We start from the raw sequence: 24,436 nt of genomic DNA on the forward strand, positions 1-24,436 counted from the left end.
TTTTTTAAGGGTTAAATAATAGATACTTTTGGCTGGGGGCGGTGGCTCACACCTGTAATCCCAGCACTTTGGGAGGTCAGGATCACTTGAAGTCAGGAGGTCAAGACCAACCTTGGCAATGTAGTGAAATCTGTCTCTAGTAAAAATACAAAAATTAGCCAGGTGTGGTAGAGGGTGCCTGTAATCCCAGTTACTTGGGAGGTTAAGGCAGGAGAATTGCTTGAACCTGGGAGGCGGAGGCTGCAGTGAGCCGAGATCGTGCCACTGTACTCTAACCTGAGTGACAGAGCAAGACTCTGTCTCAAAAAAAAAAAAAAAAGAAAAAAAAGATACTTTTGTTAGACCTTCAAAAATAAATATAATGGTATGATGATATGATTTACTAAATTATGGAGGATGTCACTTGGAAAATTAATTACATACCCTTTCCTTTTGTAAGGATTAACTGAAAAAAATATTCATTATAGACTGCATTGATTCCTCTACTTGTCTTTAGTGGGGACTCTGAATTCATCCAGGAAAATGAAATTAAAATATAATCTAAACTATGTTAGGGTAAAGTACATTCACACAATTAACAAGCAAGTATTCGTGGAACTTCTGTAAGACAAAATTCCTGCTCATGCACTGGTTTACACTGTGAGGTAGGAAATGGAAGCTACTAACAGGTGTAGAGCAAGACCAGAACCTACAGGAAGAGGCAGAGTAGGAATGACAGGAATTCAGCTTGGAGGTGATTACTATATTCCTAGGCTAATATTGTAGGACCCTGGAACAGAGTGTGGCCAGTACAAACAGGAAAGGATGTATAGATAAGATTCCAGTCATACACTCTGGAAAGGCATGGTAACTGTCTTAGAATGGGGGTGGAGAAAAGGAACTATGCAAAGATGATACTAAGACCTTGATTGCAAGTGACTAGAAGGATGGTGGCACCACTAACACAAGCAACAGAAGCTGGAAAAGATTCTTTAATCCTTCCTTCCTTCCTTCCTTCCTTCCTTCCTTCCTTCCTTCCTTCCTTCCTTCCTTCCTTCCTTCCTTCCTTCCCTCCTTCCTTCCCTCCTTCCTTCCCTCCCTTCCCTTCCCTCCTTCTTCCCTCCCTTCCTTCCCTCCTTCCTTCCTTCCCTTCTTCCTTCCCTTCCTTCCTTCCTTCCTTCCTTCCTTCCTTCCTTCCTTCCTTCCTTCCTTCCTTCCCTTTCTTTCTTTCTTTCCTTCTTTCTTTCTCTTTCTTTCTTTCTTTCTCTGTTTTGTTTTAAAGACACAGAGTCTCGCTCTCTCACCCAGGTTGGAGTACATGGTGTGAACATAGCTCACTGCAACCTTGAACTGCTGGGCTCAAGTGATCCTCCTATCTCAGTCCCCACAGAGCTAGGACTATACGCATGTGCCCCATACCGAGCTAATTTTTAAATCTTTTTTTTTTTTCTGGAGACAGGGTCTTGCTACATTGGCCAGGCTGCTCTCAAACTCTAGGCTTCAAATGATCCTCCCATCTTGGCCTCCCAAAATGTTGGGATTACAGGTGTAAGCCACTGTACCCTGCTAAAGATAAGAATTTCTGTTTCAGAAAAATTGAGTTCAAGGTGATAACAAGATCACAAGGTCAGAAAATATTACCTGGACAGGCATGTTGGCTGCAGCCAATATTCTCCTCTCTTCCCTTAAACAGTTTGAAATAACCACAGCTACATGCATTGGATTTCCATGAAATTTTCCCTGAAAAAAAAAAACAATGAGCAAAAATAACTAACATAAAGCTTAAATATATGCATCATAAGAAAATATCACCTCTTGAAAAACAACAATCTCCCAATAAATATGTGAAATTATTTGGGATTTGTTCCAATAATCTGTTCCATTAGAAAGTTACAGAAACTCATTTTGTAAACATAGACCCCTAAAGAGAGCATATTTATCTCTTTGTCCTCAAAAAATAACTTGCAACAATGAAAAATGGTTCTTGAGCACCTGTTGAGGAAAGAGCTGAACACACACTTAGGAGGGTCAGTTTACTTTAAGTTTTGGGCAGGTTTTTTTTTTTTTTTTTTTTTTGAGACGGAGTTTCACTCTTGTTGCCCAGGCTGGAGTGCAACGGCGCAATCTCGGTTCACTATAGCCTCCACCTCCCGGGTTCAAGCGATTCTCCTGCCTCAGGCTTCTGAGTAGCTGGGACTACAGGGATGTGCCACCATGCCCAGCTAATTTTGTATTTTTAGTAGAGACAGGGTTTCTCCATGTTGGTCAGGCTGGTCTCGAACTCCTGAACTCAGGTGATCCATCTGCCTCAGCCTCCCAAAGTTCGGGCAGGTTTTACATAAAAGTTACTTTACTATAAATTATCATGAGCCAGATGGTCTCAAATTTTCACTTGTTAATTATGTGTCATGGTTTGCTTAAAGCATTTGTTTCTGTCCCTATTTGGTACTGTTTGTGTCAACTAGCTCATAACTGCATTAGTACACTAGAGTGAAACTATATCATACATTGTTTCAGCAACTATATTTCTATGACATCTAAGCATATGCATCTTTTATTACCAAAGTTAATGATGCAGATACTGTAAACTGGCAGCCTGTGGGCCTAATTCAGCCATCAGTTACTTTGTGCAAATTAAAATACTGGAATCCCTTTGGAGAAAGTATGTACTACCCAGGGTTGCCATAATGCCCACCAATGAGTGTCCCAAGCACTCATTTACCTTACCTGCAAGGCCTATGTAGGTGTCTGAGTTTTCCAACCTTAATGTATAGAAGTAATCTGAACAACACCATCATTTTAGTCAATAATATTAAATTTCTTTGTTACTGGACTTTTTCCAGGGCAGGATTAACAGGAAGCACAGTAGAAAAATGCATTTATTTAGTTTCCCTCAGCCCTCCTCCCTGAAGCTGGTGCTAATATTTATGAAATGACCAAAAGGTTAGCAGCAGAAAAAATGAAACAAAAATCCACAATGTGGAAAATTATCAAAAATGGATTATACAGATATAAACTAGAAGATTTTTCTAGGGAAAAAATAAGGCTATTGGTTGTAAACTTTTTTTTGACTTTGACTGCTGCCACAATTGTATTAAATGATGTATGTTAATTACCACTTCTATTTGTTTTATTAAATGATATATGTTAATTACCACTTCTATTTGTAAAACAAGAGTAAACACCAACTATCTGAATTCCTGCTCTTACATATTTTACAGTCTTCCAAACTCTTTTTTCTCTTTAAATCAGAAGTCTCCAAATGAAAAAAACAAAAATAAATTGACTGAAACTCAGAAGGTAAAGAAATAAAAATGATCCTATTTATGAAGCAGGGATACCATTTTTTCATTTCCGCATGTCGACAATTTCAGATTCTCTCTAGTTAGAATTTGTTCCTGATGTTAATTTTCCCATGTATTATTTTTTCATGTAACCCATATTCAACTCTCCAAGAAAAGCTATGTTTTCTCAATTTATTTTAATATTATTCCATTGTTAAAAATAAAGGGCTTCTCCTAGGGCTAATTTGGTGGCTCCGTTATTCATGTAAACTTGAAAACTCTTGCCATCCAAGATTAGGATCCTTTTGAGTTCTTAGAGTTTCTCTAAGAACTCAAGAATTACCATTATTTGCCTGTTTTTCTCACTGTTGCAGGAATATTTCTGTCAATCTTTCAGATACTAGCGTTCAACATTTCTCAGTTGTGTTGTACATTTTTTTCATTTTCTTTTCTTACTTGAACTTCTTCTACCTTTCTTTTCAGATTCAGTTTCCCCTATACTTCATAAGGTTAAATTACTCACTTTTTCTTCTTTGTTAAGAGCCAGGAATCACCGCAGTTTTCATCCAGGATCTTTTCACTTTCCTTTTGCATTTTTCCTAAGTCCCTCACTTAAATGTATGAACAAAAACATCTTATGGAAAATTGATTATTATAGATTCAGTAACAAGTGAGCACTTCTATTTTCATAAGTATCAAAGACATACTCATATTCACCTTTCAGCAGTTACTAAGTACGTGAACCTGAAAATAACAACAAAACAAACCCTTAAGTGTGTGTTAGTGGGAGGAAGGAAGAAGCATGCCAAAGAAAGAGAAACTGCTCATTTTTGGTGGTGTATCAGTTTCTCATGCAAATTTATTATAAATACCTTCTACTCTATGGCTTATCTTTTTCCTATCTTCTAGTGTCAATGAAGAGGTTTTAAATTTTAATAAATCATTTATTAAACTTTATGCTTCTTATGATTTAATAAATATTTCTGTAAGCTGCAGGCATGGAGATTTTTCTTTGTGGTTTTGCACCATTGACTGTAATTAACTGGGAGCTTGTTAATAATGAGAGTTTTCTTTCATTTTTTTCCATATGTCTACCAAATTCCAATAACATTTACTGAACATCTTATTCTTTTACCACTGCTCTGCTGGGCCAGCTCTGTCATAAATCAAGTGTTCCTTTGTGGGTGGGCTTGTTTCTGGACTCCATTCCATCTTATGGTTCTATCTCTGCTTCATCAACAGATAATCTTTTTATGTTTTTCACTACAACTTTATAGTAAGTCTTGATGTCAAGTAGAATAGGTCTTCTTTGTATTTCTGTATACATTTTAGAATGAGCTTGTCAAGTCACACACACACACACATGCACACCCTAGTTGAGAATTTGAATGACACTAAATCTTTAGGTAAGATTTAGGGAGATTTGGCATCTTTATACTTGTGTTCTAGTCTATTTATGTATTCTTTAATGTTTCTGTATTAAACATCATAATCTTATACATGTTTCACTAGGTTTATTTCTATTTAGTTGCTATTTTTTGATACTAGAATAAATACCTTTTTTCTCATTGGTTTTGCTGTTATATAGAAATATAATTAATTTTTGTATATTGATTTTGAATCCAGCAACCTGCTAAACTCTGATTCTAATACTTTTGTAACATCTCTTATTAACTCTAAAATTATATCTGTAGATTCTTTTGAATTTTCTGCATACACAAATCATATATTGTGTGGATATTGATAGAATTTTCCTCCTTTTCAATCATCTAACTTCCATCAAGATTTCATCTTTGTCCTAAGGTGACTTATTTAGAAATGTATTGGTTAATTTCTAAACATAGGGATTTTCTATTTATCTTTTTTTTACAAATTTTTAGAATAATTTAATTTTAATCAGAATATATGCTCCGAATGACTTCAATCACTTTAAATTTGTTGAGACTGGTTTTATGACCCAGTATATTAACATTTTGTAAATGTTTCGTGTGAGCTTGTAAAGAATATGTATTTTGCAGTTGTTGAGTACAAATGTTTCATACAGGTTTATTAAACCATGTTTGTTAATTGTTTTGTTCAAATTTCTGCATCCTTGCTGATTTTATTTGCCTGATAGATTTTTGCAGTTATTGGAAAACGTATGTTAAAATCTACTCTGTGAATTTTTCTTCTTGTGCTACTGTCATACACATTTAGACTTTTATATATGAGTGGTCAATGAAATCTTTTATTACCATGCACTGACCTTTATCTCTAGTAATACTTTTTGCCTTGAAACAAAAAAACAAAGTATAACACAATGCTTTCTATCACTTAGAATTTTTATTTTATCTTTATTGGTAAAATTCTTGATTTATTTCAACATATATATATTTACTAATGTGTCAGTATTGTGTACATATATTAAAGGGGAAATATATGTGTAATAAATTGGCTAATGTCTTCCTAAAACTGCTTCACTTTAGAGTTCAATTTTTTTGAACCTCTTTTAAATTTAGAGTTTTTGGCACCCATATTTTTCCACAAAATAGTGTCTTCTGGGCCATCAAGAATGTCAGCGATGCATATTTCTGTAGAGTGTGCATAATTATTGTCTTCATTTTATAAGTTTTGATGCTGGCACTTTCTTGATCTCTCCAAAATTTCTCGATAGAAGGTTTCAGACAAGAACCAGGAATCACATTTTTTCTACATATGGTTAAATGGTTTGTTGACTGAAACATTAAAGAGTTGTAATAGTCTAGTCATACTATCATGATTAACAACCACATCACTAATAGATGAGATTCTTATTTACCTTTTCAGGTAAATGTCCATGGAATCATTGAGAACCAGAATATACAGTAGATTCTCAGATGTCTATTCCAAAGACTTCTAATCAGTCTTCTGTCACCATAGGCATTATCCATCCACTATTGTGGTTCACTCTTAATAATATCTTTGAAAAAGTTCTTAAAAATTTTTTTTTATTATACTTTAAAGTTCTGGGATACATGTGCAGGTTTGTTGCACAGGTATACATGTGCTATAATGGTTTGCTGTACCCATCAACCTGTCATCTACATTAGGTATTTCTCCTAATGCTATCCCTTCCCTAGGCCCCCACCCCCTGACAGGCCCTGGTGTGTGATGTTCCCTTACCTGTGTCCATGCGTTCTCATTGTGCAACTCCCACTTATGAGTGAGAACATGCGGTGTTTGGTTTTCTGTTCTTGTGTTAGTTTGCTGAGAATGATGGTTTCCAGCTTCATCCATGTCCCCGTAAAGGACAGGAACTCATCCTTTTTTTATGGCTGAATAGTATTCCATGGTGTATATGTGCCACATTTTCTTTATCGAGTCTATCATTGATAGGCATTTGGGTTGGTTCCAAGCCTTTGCTACTGTGAACAGTGCTGCAGTAAACATGTGTGCATGTGTCTGTATAGTAAAATGATTTATAATCCTTTGGGTATAAACCCAGTAATGGGATTGCTGGGTCAAGTGGTATTTCTGGTTCCACATCCTTGAGGAATCGCCATACTGTCTTCCACAATGGTTGAACTAATTTACGCTCCCACCAACAGTGTAAAAGCGTTCCTATCTCTCCACATCCTCTCCAGCATCTGTTGTTTCCTGACTTTTTAATGATCGCCATTCTAACTGGCATGAGATGGTATCTCATTGTGGTTTTGATTTGCATCTCTCTAATGACCAGTGATGATGAGCATTTTTTCATATGTTTGTTGGTTGCATAGACATCTTCTTTTGAGAAGTGTCTGTTCATATCCTTTGCCCACATAAAGTTCTTATTCTTAGACATTGTTTTACAGTTACACAAATTAAATATGGTGGCAACTTCAGCAATCAGCAGTTAAGACATAAGATCATAGCAATAGGCTGCTTTTGATACCCCAAATTCATAATCTTGGACTCCTTAAAGTTCCATTCATATAGGCAGTATGATTTTAAGTCTTGCCAAGGAAAACCACTCCCTCATCCCTAGCATTACCTCTTTAATTAAACACATATTATCATTTTTCCTCCCTTGCATCATGCTGGAAGTTAAGTGTACTCTGTTCAGTCAGCAGGATGTTTCTGATAAATTGATGTTGTACATCTTAATGATAATACTATGCAATGCATGAATCATTCATTCCAGGGTCTTATTGTGCTGATATTTCTTTCATCTATTATGAGGAATTTGGCAATTTCTCTTGCCACTGTTGCTTTGTGTATGACAGGCAATCTATTTTTGCATGAATTTCAGTAACAAAATATAATATAACTTTATCTACTTGTGAGCATCTTCCTTTCTTACATCCTATAAAGCATTTTATTGTTGCTTTCCAAGAAAACTGGAAATTTAGGGTCATCCATCAATGACAAATGGTTGCTTCACAAATACCAAATTTGTACCCTGCTGATTTGTTCCCATCCCTTTCTGCATACATAATAACTATTTGTTTCAATCCTAAATTATAGTGTTATATTTTGATGACATTTTAAACAGCAATTAAGATCAACATATGTTGCACCAACAGTGCACATAATTCAATTGAAGTGACAACAACATGATAGCTTTGACCCAGTTTCACATCACAGGCAATGACAACGATGCTGTGATTGCCACATGGCAACAGCAATTAAGAGGTGTTATTGATTATACTATGCATTCTATTTCAGAGATTTTAAAGATGTTAAAATGTGGAGATGTTAAAATCTGGAGAAAAGTGTCATAGAATCCATGAACATGCTATTTATTCTTTTTGCTACTTTATGCTAAACTTCTTGGCTTTCCTTCAAATTCCCCTTCCACTGCCTTTCTGCCTAATTTCCAAATTCGACTTGTCATTAAAGAGTAACTAGTTTATCTGCTCTTTTTCTTCCAAATGGTCCAAGATGTTCCAGAGTCAGAAGTGATGGATGTGAGAAGGCCTGTTCAAAACAATCTTCTTTATACAGGCGACACGGAGCCTGAAACTTCACAATTAGGAATTCACCCCTGAGTTCTTTTCCCAATGGTCCTCTTAAAAATGGAAACGCATTTGGAGAGTTAATACCACATTTAACAAATTTCCTCAGTATTGTGAAGGATTTATCAGATGATGTGCTCTGATTGCAGTGATCTGGCAATGGCAGGGTGAGAATGATAGGTCCCAGGTCAAATAAAGGGAGAATTTTCTAGAGGTCCTGAAACAGGAGGCAATAGTGACCAAAGGGGATATAGGATTCTGAGGAAAGACACAACCAACAACAGTCCTAGCTTGGGTTTCTTCAGAAACTGACCTTGAGACAAGGATTCCAGTGCAAGTCACTTAAGTGGGAGTTGGTCCCACAAAACACGGTTATGGGAGTAGTCAAGTGAGATGAGGAAGAGAAGGGAGTCAGTAAGGGTGTGCCGTTAGCCATTTGCTAAGATGGGCTGAGAATCCTTGAAGTTAGTATGGAATATGTGACAGAGTTATCTACTCAAGGACTTTGGGAACTGGAGTATTTTCACATCAGCTCTTGTCATCTCTCATTAGCGATGAAAAAAGATGGGATACTGGCAGTTGGATTTCTACTTGACTAAACTAAAATGATAAGGCCAGGAAGATGTGAACAGGACAGTCCCACCTCTGCTGTACCAGCTCTTCTAACCCCAATTCGAGAACTTTTTGACTTCTTATTTTATTAAAACTACCTACAACCATACTTCTCTCAGATGTAGATATTTATTCTTTGGGGTGTCTCTGGGATATGAAGCATTTGTCTCCATTTACAGAGTAAAGTGTTTTCATTCACATTTTTGAATTGGAAGTGTGCAACCTACTGTGTACTTCTGGTTGCCAACTAGCCCTCTCTCCCTTTGCCTCACAAACACTGCTGTTGAATCATTTTTATTCTTTTTCCTCACCAATGTCAAACTCACTGGCCTGTGTGGGTATCAAACTGATTTACTCATAAATTAAGTAAATAAGCCCAAGTGCCTTTCAAGTTCACATGGTTTTAGTAATCTTTGATGAAAAAAAAAAAACAGTTTTAAAATTATTGCTAAAATAAAATAGCAATGTTTTCAGAATTTAGACATTTGGTCTAAATTAGTCTCTGATAGGTGTTTTAAGATATAGAACTTTGTGGCTGGGTGTGGCAGCTCACGCCTGTAATCCCAGCACTTTGGGAGTCGGAGGCAGGCAGATCACGAGGTCAGGAGTTCGAGACCAGCCTGACCAACAAGGTGAAACCCTGTATCTACTAAAAATATAAAAATTAGCTGGGCATGGTGGTGCGTGACTGTAATCCCAGCTACTTAGGAGGCTAAGGCAAGAGAATCACTTGAACCCAGGAGGCAGAGGTTGCAGTGAGCCAAGATCATGCCATTGCACTCCAGCCTGGGTGATGGAGCAAGACTCCGTTTAAAAAAAAAAAAAAAAAAATAGAACTTTGTTTCTGACACTTGCTTAACCTGTCTATAAACTTATATTCTTAGATTTGAGCCATTAGGAAACAATGAAGCCTAGTTCTAGGCATGGTTCTTTGCTCTGGGCTCTGCACCTGGTACATAATTAAAATTGCTTACCTCCTAATTTTTTCACTAAAAATTAGTTATTAAGAATTAACATTACAATTAATACGTATAATTAAAACTACTAAATACAAAGTACATAAAAAGATAAAATGTATTTTTCATAAAGTTACAAGAAGGCATGGGAAGGTGGTTTTTATTAAAGGAAAATTAATTTTGTCTAGTTAAAAAGTGTTTAAGGATTGCTTTAAGTAAAAAATGGAGAAAACTCGGCCGGGCACAGTGGCTCATGCCTGTAATCCCAGCACTTTGGGAAGCCAACGCGGGTGGATCACGAGGTCAGCAGATCGTGATCATCCTGGCTAACATGGTGAAACCCCATCTCTACTGAAAAAATAGAAAAAATTAGCCAGTCATGGTGGCAGGCACCTGTAGTCCCAGCTACCTGGGAGGATGAGGCAGGAGAATGGCGTGACCCCAGGAGGCGGTGGAGCTTGCAGTGAGCCCAGATCATACCACAGCACTCCAGCCTGGGTGACAGAGCAAGACACCACCTCAAAAAAAAAAAAATAAATAAAAATAAAAATAAAAATAAAATAAAATTTAAAAAAAAGACAAGAAAAAAGGAGAAAACTGAAGGTTTAAACAAGCTGTGAAAGGTTTGAGAAAAATTAATCTTATAAAAAAATTCTATATGTGAGCAAGTTAGTTAAAATTTAAATGGATTTTTTAAGTTTTTAAATAAATTAAACATTAAAATAATAAAAAGCATATTGATGTAGGGCCAGAATCTACGCCTTTGTGTTAGAATCACAGGGTTTTCTTGGAGCATTGATCTACTCTTTATGAAAATCTAACCTTATGGTTCAACTGATTAAGGTTTATTTATTCATAAGGTTATATTAAAAATAGCTTTAGCATTAATAATATACGATACAAAGGTAAAAAAGTAGTTTTTCTCTACTGTTTTCAAACAAGATTTTTGTGTAGTATTAGAAAATAGTAAAATATTTTTATCTTTTGAGTAAACTACAAAAAAAATGGGAGCTAGAAGATTTTGCTGGCCTCATGTTATCTTCATTAGATTTTATTGTTTGGGAAAGTGAGTCTCCTTTTTGCCAAAGAGTAAAGATTTCTGCTCTTTTGAAATCTTCGAATTATCATTTTGGCTAAATAAATGACTTATTTTATAGTAACCTGTGATCCTATTTGTGATATGAAGTTTTAAAACCTTTCATATTTGACAATTCAAAATTGTCAATTAAAACTAACTTTAACTAACTTTTCAGAAGTCCAAGACAGACATATTGAGCTTACTTGATATGTTAAAGTCATGTAAGAAACACTCCCAAATATAAAATAGTGTTTAACTTTCTTTGGGTTATATTTACATTAGTATGTTATTAGTATATGTTCCAAATTGTATGAGATTCTTATGATTCTGATATGCCTATGTTATCAGTAGTAATTATAATTATCATGTTAAATTGTTAAAGCCACAGAAATAACCAAATTTCCTTGGCAATTGTGTCTTTAACTGTGGATGTTCTAAGACTTTTGTCATCCACAAACAATTGTTTTACGTTGATCCTTTCAAAATTGGTTGAAAGTCAGCTCAGGATTCTGACAGGTGCTGTTGAATGCAGGTTTCTGATAACTTTGGAGACTGTGCCATTGGAATAGAGAGAAAACTTCCAGGACTCTCCAGGAGAACTGATATGTTCATGAGAATTGCTGACCCAGTATCAAGCAGGAGAGAAATTAATTGCATAGACTGAACTAATAGAAGATTTACATAATTTTATTACCTTTTTTGTTTAAAACATTACTGATTCTTTTTTTGTTTTTCAAATTCAAGAAAACCTTTTTTTCATTTGAACTATTTACAGCTTTTAACAACTGAGTAAAGTATATTCTTGTAAGCAAAATTTGAAACATATTTCTTTCCCCAGAATTTGGAAACTATTTGTGAGTATTCTTAATTTATGGCAATACTTATTTTTATAAGTTCAATAATAATCTCTTTTCTTCTGTAAAAGCACACACTGAAGACACTGGCTATTCTACCAAGTCTTTGATTGCAAATGATATTTTCAGATATGAACAGATAGCTTTGAGGAATTGGGATTGATGTACAGAGCCCACAAAAGCCCTTTGGAAAAACTGGACTTGTATCTTGTCCTTCACAGGGGTCTTGACCTGTGGTAAGTAAAGATTGTCACTTTCTGACAGGCCCACGAGCCCCATAGGACTTAAAGAAGAGAGGAATTCACCCAATTCATACGACTTTCTGCAGGCATAGATAAATCCTTGGCTGGGCTTGAGGCTTTTAAAAGGTCTAATTCGAGTCCTTATTTTTAAATAAAAGTTCCAGCAAAGCCAATTTTAAAAAGAGCCTGTATAGCAAATAATTATTCTCAATGCATTTTATGCAAACAATCAGATCAAGTATAATTAAACTAAAACTTACTGTGCAAATAAATTACTCCTGCTATGATGTTGTCTTTAGTAAAATTGGGGGATTGGAAAGAGAAAAATTATGTTTCAAAGGAAACTATAGCATACCTGTTATCAGATTCTAGCCTTGTCTATTCTTTTTCAGTTTTTATTATTTGCTATGATTTAGATTTAATTCTGAATTTTTCTCCTGGCTATATGTCTCCAAACTAATATTTTCAATTTTTTTCTCCCATGTTTCTGACTTGAAATTGCTAGAAATTAAAACTGCTTTTCTTAAAGCTTTTCAAACTGAAGCTAGGCAATTTAAACCTCAGGAGAAAATAACAGAAACTGTTATTTTAACAACCTTTGTATCTGCCTGCTCATGTTTGGACTTCTCAGAAAGTTCACTTGAACACCTGGTTTGGACTACAATCCAGAAGAATCTGGATTCCAGTGGCAATCTGAAAATGCCTCAGAGACTCTAGAAAACTAGTATATAGACTGATTGCTCCTAACATTAACCTTTGTTTTTCTTATGTTTCTATAGAAATGCCTCTTATTAGGGATCCGATTGTCTACATCATATATAGAAGCCTAACCCATCTGCAATGCCACCTCCTGGAATGTGACACAAATGTTTAACTGAATTGATCTATTCTCAGGACTAATATACTGATTAAAGAAGATACGGGACAATATATTTAAATTTGCTCTTTTCTATTTATCCCAATTTGTCTTTCACTCCATTGTCTATCTCCATTTAACAACCTCTTAAACCTAAATCTCTCCAAAGCTATCAGCTTGCCTTTTAATGCGTGAAACCTGTTTTAAGTTTCAAAGTGGGGACTGAAGGAAATTAAAATATTTTACTCCCAAATATATTCCTTTGATGTATTTTAAAATGGTTGTAGCTTGGCCAGCAAACAGAAGTGGCATTGCAAAGCTGTCTTTTGTGGGAAAAATTTGCATCTGTAGAGAATCTCCATTAATGCAACCATGTTCCCTCCCCTTTCCATCCCATCACCTCATCCAGGACAGAGTAAGAGTCTGAGGCCTTTAAAAATCTGAAATGAAACATTTACCATCTACTCTGAGGGAGGCTTCATTTACACAACAAGGCCACCTTTGCTAGCCAAGTTTCTTCCTTTCTCAGCCAGTCTTGCCACTAAACCTGATTTACCTAATTGTGGCCATGCTCTGAGTCCGTATTCTTTCCTGTGGCCTCAGGATGGTGTATATACATTTCTATAACTCCCTGGGAATTGGGTCTTCATTCTTAGAGTCCCTTGTATACATGCTAAATAAATTTGTATGTCTTTTTGTCTATTTAAAAAATAACAACAACATCACTGGCCAGTTTCTATAACACAGCACAGTCTCAATTCAGCTTCTTATTTCCTTCTCTTTATTCTGCGTATGTAATTTTTCTTAATGGCTTCTACCTAATCTTTTCTCACCAGAATTAAAAGGCTATGTCTACAGTGAAAAAAACAAACCCACTAAATTGAAGAGCTGAACTAGTTGTCTTAAAACTGGTTAAAACAGAATGGCTAGTCTAATAGGTTTTAAAAAGCAATTGACTTGCATGATAAAAACTCTGAGTATACTAGGAATAGTGAAAATTTCTCAACTGGATGAAAAAAAAATCTACAGGTAATATACTTAATGGTGAGAAACTACGTGCTTTTCTGCTAAGACCAAGAACAAGGCAAGGTAAGTGAACTCACCACTCCTATTCAACATCATATTGCAAGTAGTAGCTTAATACAATAAGCTAAGAAAAGTAAATAAATGGTATACAAAGAAGGAAGGATGTAATAAAATGTTCTTTGTTCACAGGTGAATTGTCCACGTGTGTCCACAGACGCAGTGATTGTCTATATAAAAAATCCCAAAGAAAACGACAACAAAAAAGCCTCCTGGAACTAATAAGCCACTAGAGTAAGGTTATAGACTGTATCGTTAATACACAAAAGTCAATTGTTTTCCTATTCAACAGGAACAAATCATTAGAATTTGAAATTGAAAGCGCAATGCTACTTATATTAGCACAAAAAATGAAATACTTAGGTATAAATCTAACAATATTTGTATAAGATATGTAAGGAAAATTATAAGACTAATGAAAGAAATCAAAGAAGAACTAAATAAATGAAAAGATATTTCATATTCACTTTAGACAGAAATAAGCAGAATAAAGACTATATTGTCAAGATGTCAGTTATTCCCCACTTATCTATAGATTCAATGAAATTATCTACAGATTCCAATCAAAAGCCTAGCAAGTTATTTTGTGGATAATGGCAAACTAATTTTAAAGTTTATGTGGAGAGGCTAAAGAGCCAGATAGCAATGATATTGAAAGAGAAAATGAAAGTTGAAGTGACTCTACTCAACTTTAGGACTTAGTATAAACCTATAGTAATCAAGACAGTGTGGTACGGGTAAAAGAATGGACAGATAGATCAATAGAACAGAATAGACAGTTCTGAAATGGATCCACATAAATGTACTTAACTGACTTTTGACAAAGGGACAAATGCAACACAACAGAGCAAAGGTAGTCTTTTCAACAAGTGGTGCTGGAATAGCTGGATATTCAGCTGGATATGCAAAAAGTGAATCTAGAGACTGACCTTTCACCTCCCACAAAGATAAGTGAAATTAACTCAAAGTGAACCACAGACTTAAACGTGAAGTGTAAAACTATAAAAGTCTTAGAAGATAACATAGAAAAGAATCTAGATGACCTTGGATTTAGTGATGACTTTTTAGATACAACAATGAAGGCAAAATTCATGAAACAACAGACTGATTAGCTGAAAAATTTCTGCTATGTGAAAGACACTGTTAAGAAATGAAAATGAAAGTCAGAGGCTAGGAGAGAATATTTGCAAAAAACATATCTGATAATGAATTATTATCCAAAATATGTTTAGAAATCAAGAAAACAAACCCAATTTAAAAATGGGCCAAATACCATAATAGACATCTCATCAAAGAAGATATATAGATTAAAAATAGGCATATGAAAAGATGCTCCACATTGTATGTGGTCAGGGAAATACATACTAAAATAGCAAGGAGATACTGTAATGCATCTATCAGAACAATCAAACTCCAGAACACTGACCACACCAAATGTTGATGAGGATATGGAGCAACAGGAACTTTCATTTGTTGCTCATGGGAATGAAAAATAATACAGCCATTTTCAAAAACAGTTTGGCAGTTCGTTATAAAACTAAACATACTCTTGTAATATGATCCAGCAGTTACACCCCTTGGTATTTATCTAAAGGAGTTGAAAACTCATTTCCACATGAAAACTTGCACATGGGTGTTTATAGCAGCTTCATTTACAATTGCTGAAATTTGAAGCAACCAAGATATCCTCAAACAGGTGAATAGATACACTGCGGTGCGTCTAGATGATAGAATATTATTTAGCACCAACAGGAAATGAGCTATCAAGTCAAGAAAAGATACGGATGAAATTTAGATGCATATTACCAAGTAAAAGCAGCCCATGTGAAAAGGCTACATATTGTATGTTTCCAACTATATGATATTATGGAAAAGTCAAACTATGGAGACAGTAAAAAAGTCAGTGGTTGCCAGGAGTTAGAAGAAAGAGGGAGTGGAGGATGAAAAGGAGGAGTACATGGGATTTCTAGGTCTATGAAACTATTCTGTATAATACTATGATGCTGGATACATGATATTACACATTTGATAAAACACATAGAACATAGAGTAAGCCCTAATGTAAATTATGGGACTTTAGTTAATAATAATATAATATTGTAATAATATAAAATTGTAACAAGTACATCACACTAATGTAAGATATAGGAGAAACTGTATGGTGAGGGGTGTGAGAAGGAGACTAAGGGACTATATGGGAAAGTATTCTCTGTACTTTTTGGTCAATTTTTCTGTAAACCTAAGAGTGCTCTAAAAAACAAATCCTTTTTATTTTCTGAAATTGCCTTACTAAAAAGTTTCACTTCTCATATGCCCTCTTTATGCTATTCCTCTCAACAGAAATGAATGAATTCAAATGAAGTTGTTTGCCTCCTCACTCAAAGTTAGCTTTAAATTCTCTCATCACCGCAAAGGTTTTCTTGATAAAAGAAAGGTACAGCATAGACTGTTGATGGACCTAAATTAACAATGCCCTATTATTATTTATAATAATAATAATAATACATCTATCTTAAACTAGATAAAAATTAGTTGCAGGTATATATAGCTTGTCTTACCTTATTTATTTATTTTTAAACTACTACTTTGTTTGTTTGTTTGAGATGGAGTCTCACTTCTGTCCCCCAGGCTGGAGTGCAGTGGCATGATCTCTGCTCACTGCAAGCTCTGCCTCCTGAGTTCACGCCATTCTCCTGCCTCAGCCTCCTGAGTAGCTGGGACTATAGGCGCCCGCCACCATACCCAGCTAATATTTTTATTTTTAGTAGAGATGGGGTTTCACTGTGTTAGCCAGGATGGTCTCAATCTCCTGACCTTGTGATCCACCCACCTCGGCCTCCCAAAGTGCTGGGATTACAGGCATGAGCCACCGCGCCCAGCCTTAAACTACTTCTTAAAGGCATCAAGTATGTCTTCTACAATGTCTGAGTACATCCTGCAGAATGATCTGTCTACAAAGACTTAACCCTTCTAGGTAATCACTCTGACAAACAGCTGGAGAGCCCTCTGTACAAAGCCAGAGGACCTGGGTTGGTGGCTCAGTCACCAGCTGTGTGACCTTAGGTAGGACTTAATTTTCATTGCTTTAATTGCCCAGTTGGGAAAATACTACTTGTCATTCATCACAGAGTCATTGTGAGGAGCATGTCAGACAACTGAGAAAGAGTTTTGTAACTTGTAAGGCACTATACATATATGGAGTTTTCTATGTTGCCTTGTCAGGGTGTTAGGAGAGCTTAAGGCTCATAAACTGTAAATCAATACAAACAGAAGATAAAATCTTCCTATTAGTTTCACAGAAATGACCAAAACTGATTATATAGCCAACAAAGTAACACTGAATTTTTGTTCCAGGAAATAGATTTATATGAATCTAAAAGAAACTCCAGGAAAAGGAAGACTGTATATTTGGTGGTTTTAAAACACTAGACCTTGGGGACCTGCCTGGCATTTCTTTAGGACTAACTCGCACATGCAAACACACACACTCAATGCCGCTTTGAACAAAAAATGAACTCATGAAAGGTAGCAATTAGTAATAATACTAATAATACAATGCTTTCACCTGAGCATAATTCATATGATCATTGGAAGAGAACTATTAATGCTACACTTTCCTTGCACAGAAAAAGACCTGGGAAGGAACATGTCAAACTCTCACCAATGATTATCTTTGGAGAATGGGATTGGGGAAAGGATATTTTTGCTTTTATTTCAATTCTGTGTTATTGTCAGAATTAAAAGAAATAATTACACGTCACTTTTATTATTAAAACTAAACAAGAAGTGATAAAATACACATATATATGTATATTCCATATCAGGTCTTTGTTTGATTTATGCAGGGATTTTTGTAAAAGATGAATGCTGGCTTTGAAAATGCATTGTTCAGGTGAAAAGAGAAGAAAAAAGAGTTGGAGTCCAGTCAGAAAATTATGATGACTAAAATTCAGTGCTCCTAGGGAATTCACAGCATTGTAGTCAAGAGATAGACTGCTGAATTCAAAATCACAAGAAGTGAATAAGGTAGATGCTTACAAACTCTACTTATCATTTATGTTTGAATATGCCAGTAATAGAACCTGCCATGTAATGAGGACCTATGTGCAGGGTGCTCTATAGGTTTTGTTTTTATCCTGACAATAGCCTGCAAAGTACGTATCAGGAAGCCCAGAGTTATGTCATTTGTGAAAAGTCATAGAATCAGGAAGTCAAGGAAAAGAAACTTCTCAAATCTAGGTGTTTCTCATTCTGTGATTGATGACTTTCCAAATCATGACTGCCTTTTAAAAAGCTGGTTCCTTCCTTATTTAACCAGATCCTGTTGGCCACAGCTGTGTTTAATTTTATTTTCCCTGGAAGTTATATTTATAATATTTTATATGATACATCTATTCAGGGCTAACCATCATTTGTAGTACCTCAAGATAGCTACAGTGGTTAAACAAATAAAGCAATAGAAAATAACCATGTGATTGATTATAAAATCATTAAATCAGTTTTCCTGAGACAACTTAGGTCTTACCAGCCCTGGCAGTTCTACTTGCTGTTGGTAAAGGCAATATGCCATGACCTGCATGATCTAACCAGGTATGCCAAGAATGCAAGACCCTGATCATTCTTTGCTTGTGCCATTTTTTAGGGTTATTGCATAGGCAGCAAGCAACCTTGAGGGATAAGGTAGTATCTTCAGCCAGCCAGAGTGGGCTTCCTTCCCCAGCTATAGGAGTAGTGAATTCCTCAAGTTGAATGTTCCTCTCCTATAACGCAACACACTGGTGTGCAGACATCCCCATGATGGGCCCACTCTGACAACTCCATAGGACTTGGGGCACATGGAGAACCAGTGCAAATGAACACGAAGCTCTGATTACTGCTTTTGCTATGAATAATAAAGTCTTTTATCTCTGACCTAGAAGGCATATGTTTTTTTCTAGCATCCATGTAACGATAACAAGATAACTTGTTAGTTTGCAAGGAGGATAAAATCGTAGACCCTGCACAGTTCTTGATACGTGCTTGTGTTGTAAAATTTGTTACAGAGTATTTCCTTTTTTTTTTTTTTTTTTGAGACGGAGTCTCGCTCTGTCACCCAGGCTGGAGTGCAGTGGCACGATCTCGGCTCACTGCAAGCTCCGCCCCCAGGGTTCACACCATTCTCCTGTCTCAGCCTCCCGTGTAGCTGGGACTACAGGCGCCCGCCACCATGCCCGGCTAATTTTTTTGTTTTGTATTTTTAGTAGAGACGGGGTTTCACCGTGTTAGCCAGGATGGTCTCGATCTCCTGACCTCATGATCCACCCGTCTCGGCCTCCCAAAGTGCTGGGATTACAGGCGTGAGCCACCGTGCCTGGCCTCATATTTAAATCTATATCTGATTTCCTAGCTAGACTCTGCATCTTTCAAAAGCAGGAATTGGTTTGCTTTAAGACCAATCTTGAGGCCGGGCACGGTGGCTCAAGCCTGTAATCCCAGCACTTTGGAAGGCTGAGACGGGAGGATCACAAGGTCAGGAGATCAAGACCATCCTGGCTAACATGGTGAAACCCCGTCTCTACCCAAAAATGCAAAAAACTAGCTGGGCGAGGTGGCGGGCGCCTGTAGTCCCAGCTACTCGGGAGGCTGAGGCAGGAGAATGGCATAAACCCGGGAGGCGGAGCTTGCAGTGAGCTGAGATCTGGCCACTGCACTCCAGCCTGGGCACCAGAGCGAGACTCCATCTCAAAAAAAAAAAAAAAAAAAAAAAAAAGACCAATCTTGAAATAGCTGTTACCTCGTAGGTACCTCACAAATGCTGGTTGAATGATCAAATGAGAGGGTGAATAAACTATAATAATCCCCTCCTAACTGAAAGAAAAATATAAAAAGCATAGTATTCAATATCTGTGTTGGTAAAGATCTGTCTCTAAATCTTTTTGGAGTTTTTATTAGTTATTTTATCCCTAGTTAGCAATAAAGATATGAAACTAGAGCTTGAGATTAGTTGGAAGCGGACAGCAGGGTATGAAATACCCCTGGAGATGGCAATTTTGCTTCTTGAAGGCTGGATGGGATCTTCCCCCTAGTTGACCAGTATCATTGGTAGTGAGGCTGCCTTAAGGAAAATTGAATCATGAGGGTTGGCCCTTCATGAGTGTGATGTTTGCATCACTTGCTCACTGCATGGTCAGACAGATCCTGTATGGTAAAGGGAGCTTGTCTTTCACTTATATCCTGTAGGATCATTTAGTCACCCTTTCCCCTTTACTCTGTGACAACAACAGATATCTCATCATCATTAGAAAGTGTTTAGACAAGATTGTAAGGACAAGAAAATGAAATAGTAAATGTAAGTATTGGTAAAGGGGGTATGCACATATCTCTCTTGCTGATGATAAAATTGTATTTATGGGAAAAAAAGAGACTCATAAAAATTCTAGAATGAATATACAAGATGACATGATTTTCTCTACATTGGCAATAACCATCTAGAGCTAGAAATAGAAAATAAGAAATAGAAAATAAAATAAGAAAAATAATTTTTAAAACATAGGAATGAATTTAACAAAGGAGATACAGGTCTTACATGAATTAAATTAAACTAGGGTCACACTGAAAACTTTAAAATCTGAGAAGACACACATTAAAAACGTAAATTCTAAATGTGAGAGACTTGTTATTATAAAAATATTAATTGTCTCAAAATGAATATGTGTATTTAATGAAATTAAAGTTAGAGTCCTAACTTTTGGAGGGTTTGGGTTGAAGGAAAGAGTCAATGAAGTGATCTTAAAGTTCATATGTGAGAGAAAATGTCTGACGACAGCTATGACAATCACAAAGGCTAATTTTTTACTGCTTGAAACCTGTCAGGGAATTTTGTAACTGCTCTGTTTAGTTTCATTTAATGAACTCTCACAACTGTCTGTGATAAATGCTGTCATCCTGAGTATACAGCTAGGTAAACTGAGATAAAGAACTTTAAGTAACTTTAAGCTGTATTCACTTTGACTCCAGAATGTTGACTTACTTTTAACCAATTAGCCACCAAGTTCATTGTCTCCAAGCTGGAAGGAGGGGAACTTGTCTTATAATATACTGAAATATACTATAAAGTCATTGTATCCAGTAATAATGACATATAACTAGATTAGCAGAGCATAATAGAGAGTTGTGGAATAAAATAATAAATAAGAAAATTAATATATGAGAAGGTGGTTTTTCAGTTCAGCTTATGTTTTAAAAATCTTGCTCGTGTAATTGTCAATCCAGAAGAAAAAGTTGGATCCTTATATAAAGAATTCCATATAGAAGGCCAGATGCTGTGGCTCATGCCTGTAATCCCAGCACTTTGGGAAGCTTAGGTGGGCAGATTATGAGGTCAGGAGTTAGAGACCAGCCTGACCAACATGGTGAAACCCTGTCTCTACTAAAAATACAAAAATCAGCCAGGCATGTTGGCATGTGCCTGTAATCCCACATACTCAGGAGGCCAATGCAGGAAAATCACTTGAATCCAGGAGGTAGAGGTTGCAGTGAGCTGAGATCATGTCACTGTACTCCAGCCCGGGTGACAGAGCAAGACTCTGTCTCAAAAAAAAAATGAAATTTTATTATTCATGTCTCTGCTTTCCAAATTTTACATAACAGAAATCCCTTCATTTTAATGGTAGGAAATGTCCATGGTGTGAATATGCTACAGTTAAAAAAAAAAAAAAAAAAGAATTCCATGTTATTTTTAAAGTTTTTAAATTTTAAAAAATCTTAGAGGTTCCAAGATGGCTGAAGAGGAACAGCTCCAGTCTGCGGCTCCCAGCATGATTGACACAGAAGACAGTAATTTCTGCATGTCCAACTGAGGTACCTGGTTCATCTCACTGGGACTGGTTGGACAGTGGGTGCAGCCCACGGAGGGTGAGACAAAGCAGGGCGGGGGGCATTGCCTCACCCAGGAAGTGCAATGGGTCGGGGGATTTCACTTTCTTAGCCAAGGGAAGCCATGACAGACTGTACTTGGAAAATCGGGACACTCCCACCCAAATACTGCACTTTTCCAACAGTCTTAGCAACTGGCACACCAGGAAATTATATCCCGCACCTGGCTTGGTGGGTCCCATACCCACAGAGCCTCACTCACTGCTAGTACAGCAGTCTGAGGTCGACCCGACCTGTAAGGCAGCAGCCTGGCAGGGGGAGGAGCATCTGCCATTGCTGAAGCTTGAGTAGGTAAACAAAGTGGCTGGGGAAGCTTGAACTCGGCAGAGCCCACTGTAGCTCTGCAAGACCTGCTGCCTCTGTAGACCCCACCTCTGGGGGCAGGGCATAGTTGAACAAAAGGCAGCAGAAACTTCTGCAGACTTGAATGACCCTGTTTGACAGCTCTGAAGAGAGCAGTAGATCTCCCAGCACAGTGTTTGAGCTCTGAGAATGGACAGACTGCCTCCTCAAGTGGGTCCCTAACCCCCATGTAGCCTAAATGGGAGACACCCTAATACAGGTGGGTGCCCTTCTGGGATGAAGTTTCCAGAGGAAGGATCAGGCAGCAATATTTGCTGTTCTGCAGCTTCCACTGGTGATACCCACACAAACAGGGTCTGGAGTGGACCTCCAAGAAACTCCAGCAGACCTGCAGCTGAGGGACCTGACTGTGAAACGGAAAACTAATAAACAGAAAGGAATAGCATCAATATCAACAAAAAGGACATCCACACGAAAACTCCATCTGTAGGTCATCAACATCAAAGACCAAAGGTAGATAAAACCACAAAGCTGCGTAGAAACAAGAGCACAAAAGCTGAGAATTCTAAAACCCAGAGTGCCTCTTCTCCTCCAAAGGATCACAGCTCCTTGCCAGCAACAGAACAAACCTGGAGGGAGAATGACTTTGATGAGCTGACAGAAGTAGGGTTCAGAAGGTCAGTAATAACAAACTTCTTCGAGCTAAAGGAGGATGTTCGAACCCATCGCAAGGAAGCTAAAAACCTTGAAAGAAGATTAGACGAATGGCTAACTAGAATAAACAGTGTAGAGAAGAACTTAAATGACCTGATGGAGCTGAAAACCATGGCACGAGAACTACATGATGCATGCACAAGCTTCAATAGCTGATTCGATCAAGTGGAAGAAAGGGTATCAATGATTGAAGATCAAATTAATGAAATAAAGCAAGAAGAGAAGTTTAGAGAAAAAAGAGTAAAAAGAAATGAACAAAGCCTCCAAGAAATATGGGACTCTGTGAAAAGACCAAATCTACGTTTAATTGGTGTGCTTGAAAGTGATGAGGAGAATGAAACCAAGTTGGGAAACACTCTTCAGGATATTATGCAGGAGAACTTCCCCAACCTAGCAAGGCAGGCCAACATTCCAATTCAGGAAATACAGAGAACACTACAAAGATACTCCTCAACAAGAGCAACCCCAAGACACATAATTGTCAGATTTAGCAAGGTTGAAATGGAGGAAAAAATGTTAAGGGCAGCCAGAGAAAAAGGTCGGGTTACACACAGAGGGAAGCTCATCAGACTAACAGCGGATCTCTTGGCAGAAACTCCACAAGTCAGAAGAGAGTGGAGGCCAGTATTCAATATTCTGAAAGAAAAGAATTTTCAACCCAGAATTTCATATCCAGCCAAACTAAGCTTCATAAGTGAAGGAGAAATAAAATCCTTTACAGACAAGCAAATGCTGAGAGATTTTGTCACTACCAGACCTGCCTTACAAGAGCTCCTGAAGGAAGTACTAAACATGGAAAGGAACAACCGGTACCAGCCAATGCAAAAATATGCCAAATTGTAAAGACCATTGATGCTAGGAAGAAACTGCATCAGCTAACAGGCAAAATAACCAGCAAGCATCATAATAACAGGATCAAATTCACACATTACAATATTAACCTTAAATGTAAATGGGCTAAATGCCCCAATTAAAAGACACAGACTAGCAAATTGGATAGAGTCAAGACCCATCAAATTGGATAGAGTCAAGACCCATCAGTGTGCTGTGTTCAGGAGACCCATCTCATGTGCAGAGACACATACAGGTTCAAAATAAAGGGATGGAGGAAGATCTACCAAGCAAATGGAAAGCCAAAAAAAAAAAAAAAAAAAGCAGGGGTTGCAATCCTAGTCTCTGCTAAAACAGACTTTAAACCAACAAAGATCAAAAGAGACAAAAAAGGCCATTACATAATGGTAAAGGGATCAATTCAACAAGAAAAGCTAACTATGCTGAATATATATGCACTCAATACAGGAGCACCCACATTCATAAAGCAAGTCCTTAGAGACCTACAAAGAGACTTAGAATCCCACACAATAGAAATGGGAGACTTTAACACCCCACTGTCAATATTAGACAGATCAACTAGACAGAAGGTTAACAAGGATATCCAGGAACTGAACTCAGCTCTGCAACAAGCAGACCTAATAGACATGTACAGAACTCTCCACCCCAAATCAACAGAATATATATTCTTCTCAGCACCACATCGCACTTATTCCAAAATTGACCACATAGTGGGAAGTAAAACACTCCTCAGCAAATGTAAAAGAACAGAAAT

At 36.9% G+C, this 24,436-nt stretch overlaps 1 protein-coding gene across 5 annotated transcripts in view; it reads right to left on the reverse strand.

The window, feature by feature from the left end:
* Positions 1-24,436, reverse strand: part of STAT4 (signal transducer and activator of transcription 4) — a 123,368-nt gene that overhangs the window by 44,619 nt on the left and 54,313 nt on the right. For all 5 annotated transcript variants that reach the window (XM_003907744.3, XM_021924382.2, XM_021924384.1 and 2 more), the window contains one exon: positions 1,621-1,719. In XM_003907744.3, the coding sequence (XP_003907793.1) occupies positions 1,621-1,719 (99 nt within the window). The remainder of the gene's footprint in view (positions 1-1,620; positions 1,720-24,436) is intronic.

This window comes from Papio anubis, chromosome 10 (genome assembly GCF_008728515.1).
Source record: "Papio anubis isolate 15944 chromosome 10, Panubis1.0, whole genome shotgun sequence".
Lineage (NCBI taxonomy): Eukaryota > Metazoa > Chordata > Mammalia > Primates > Cercopithecidae > Papio > Papio anubis.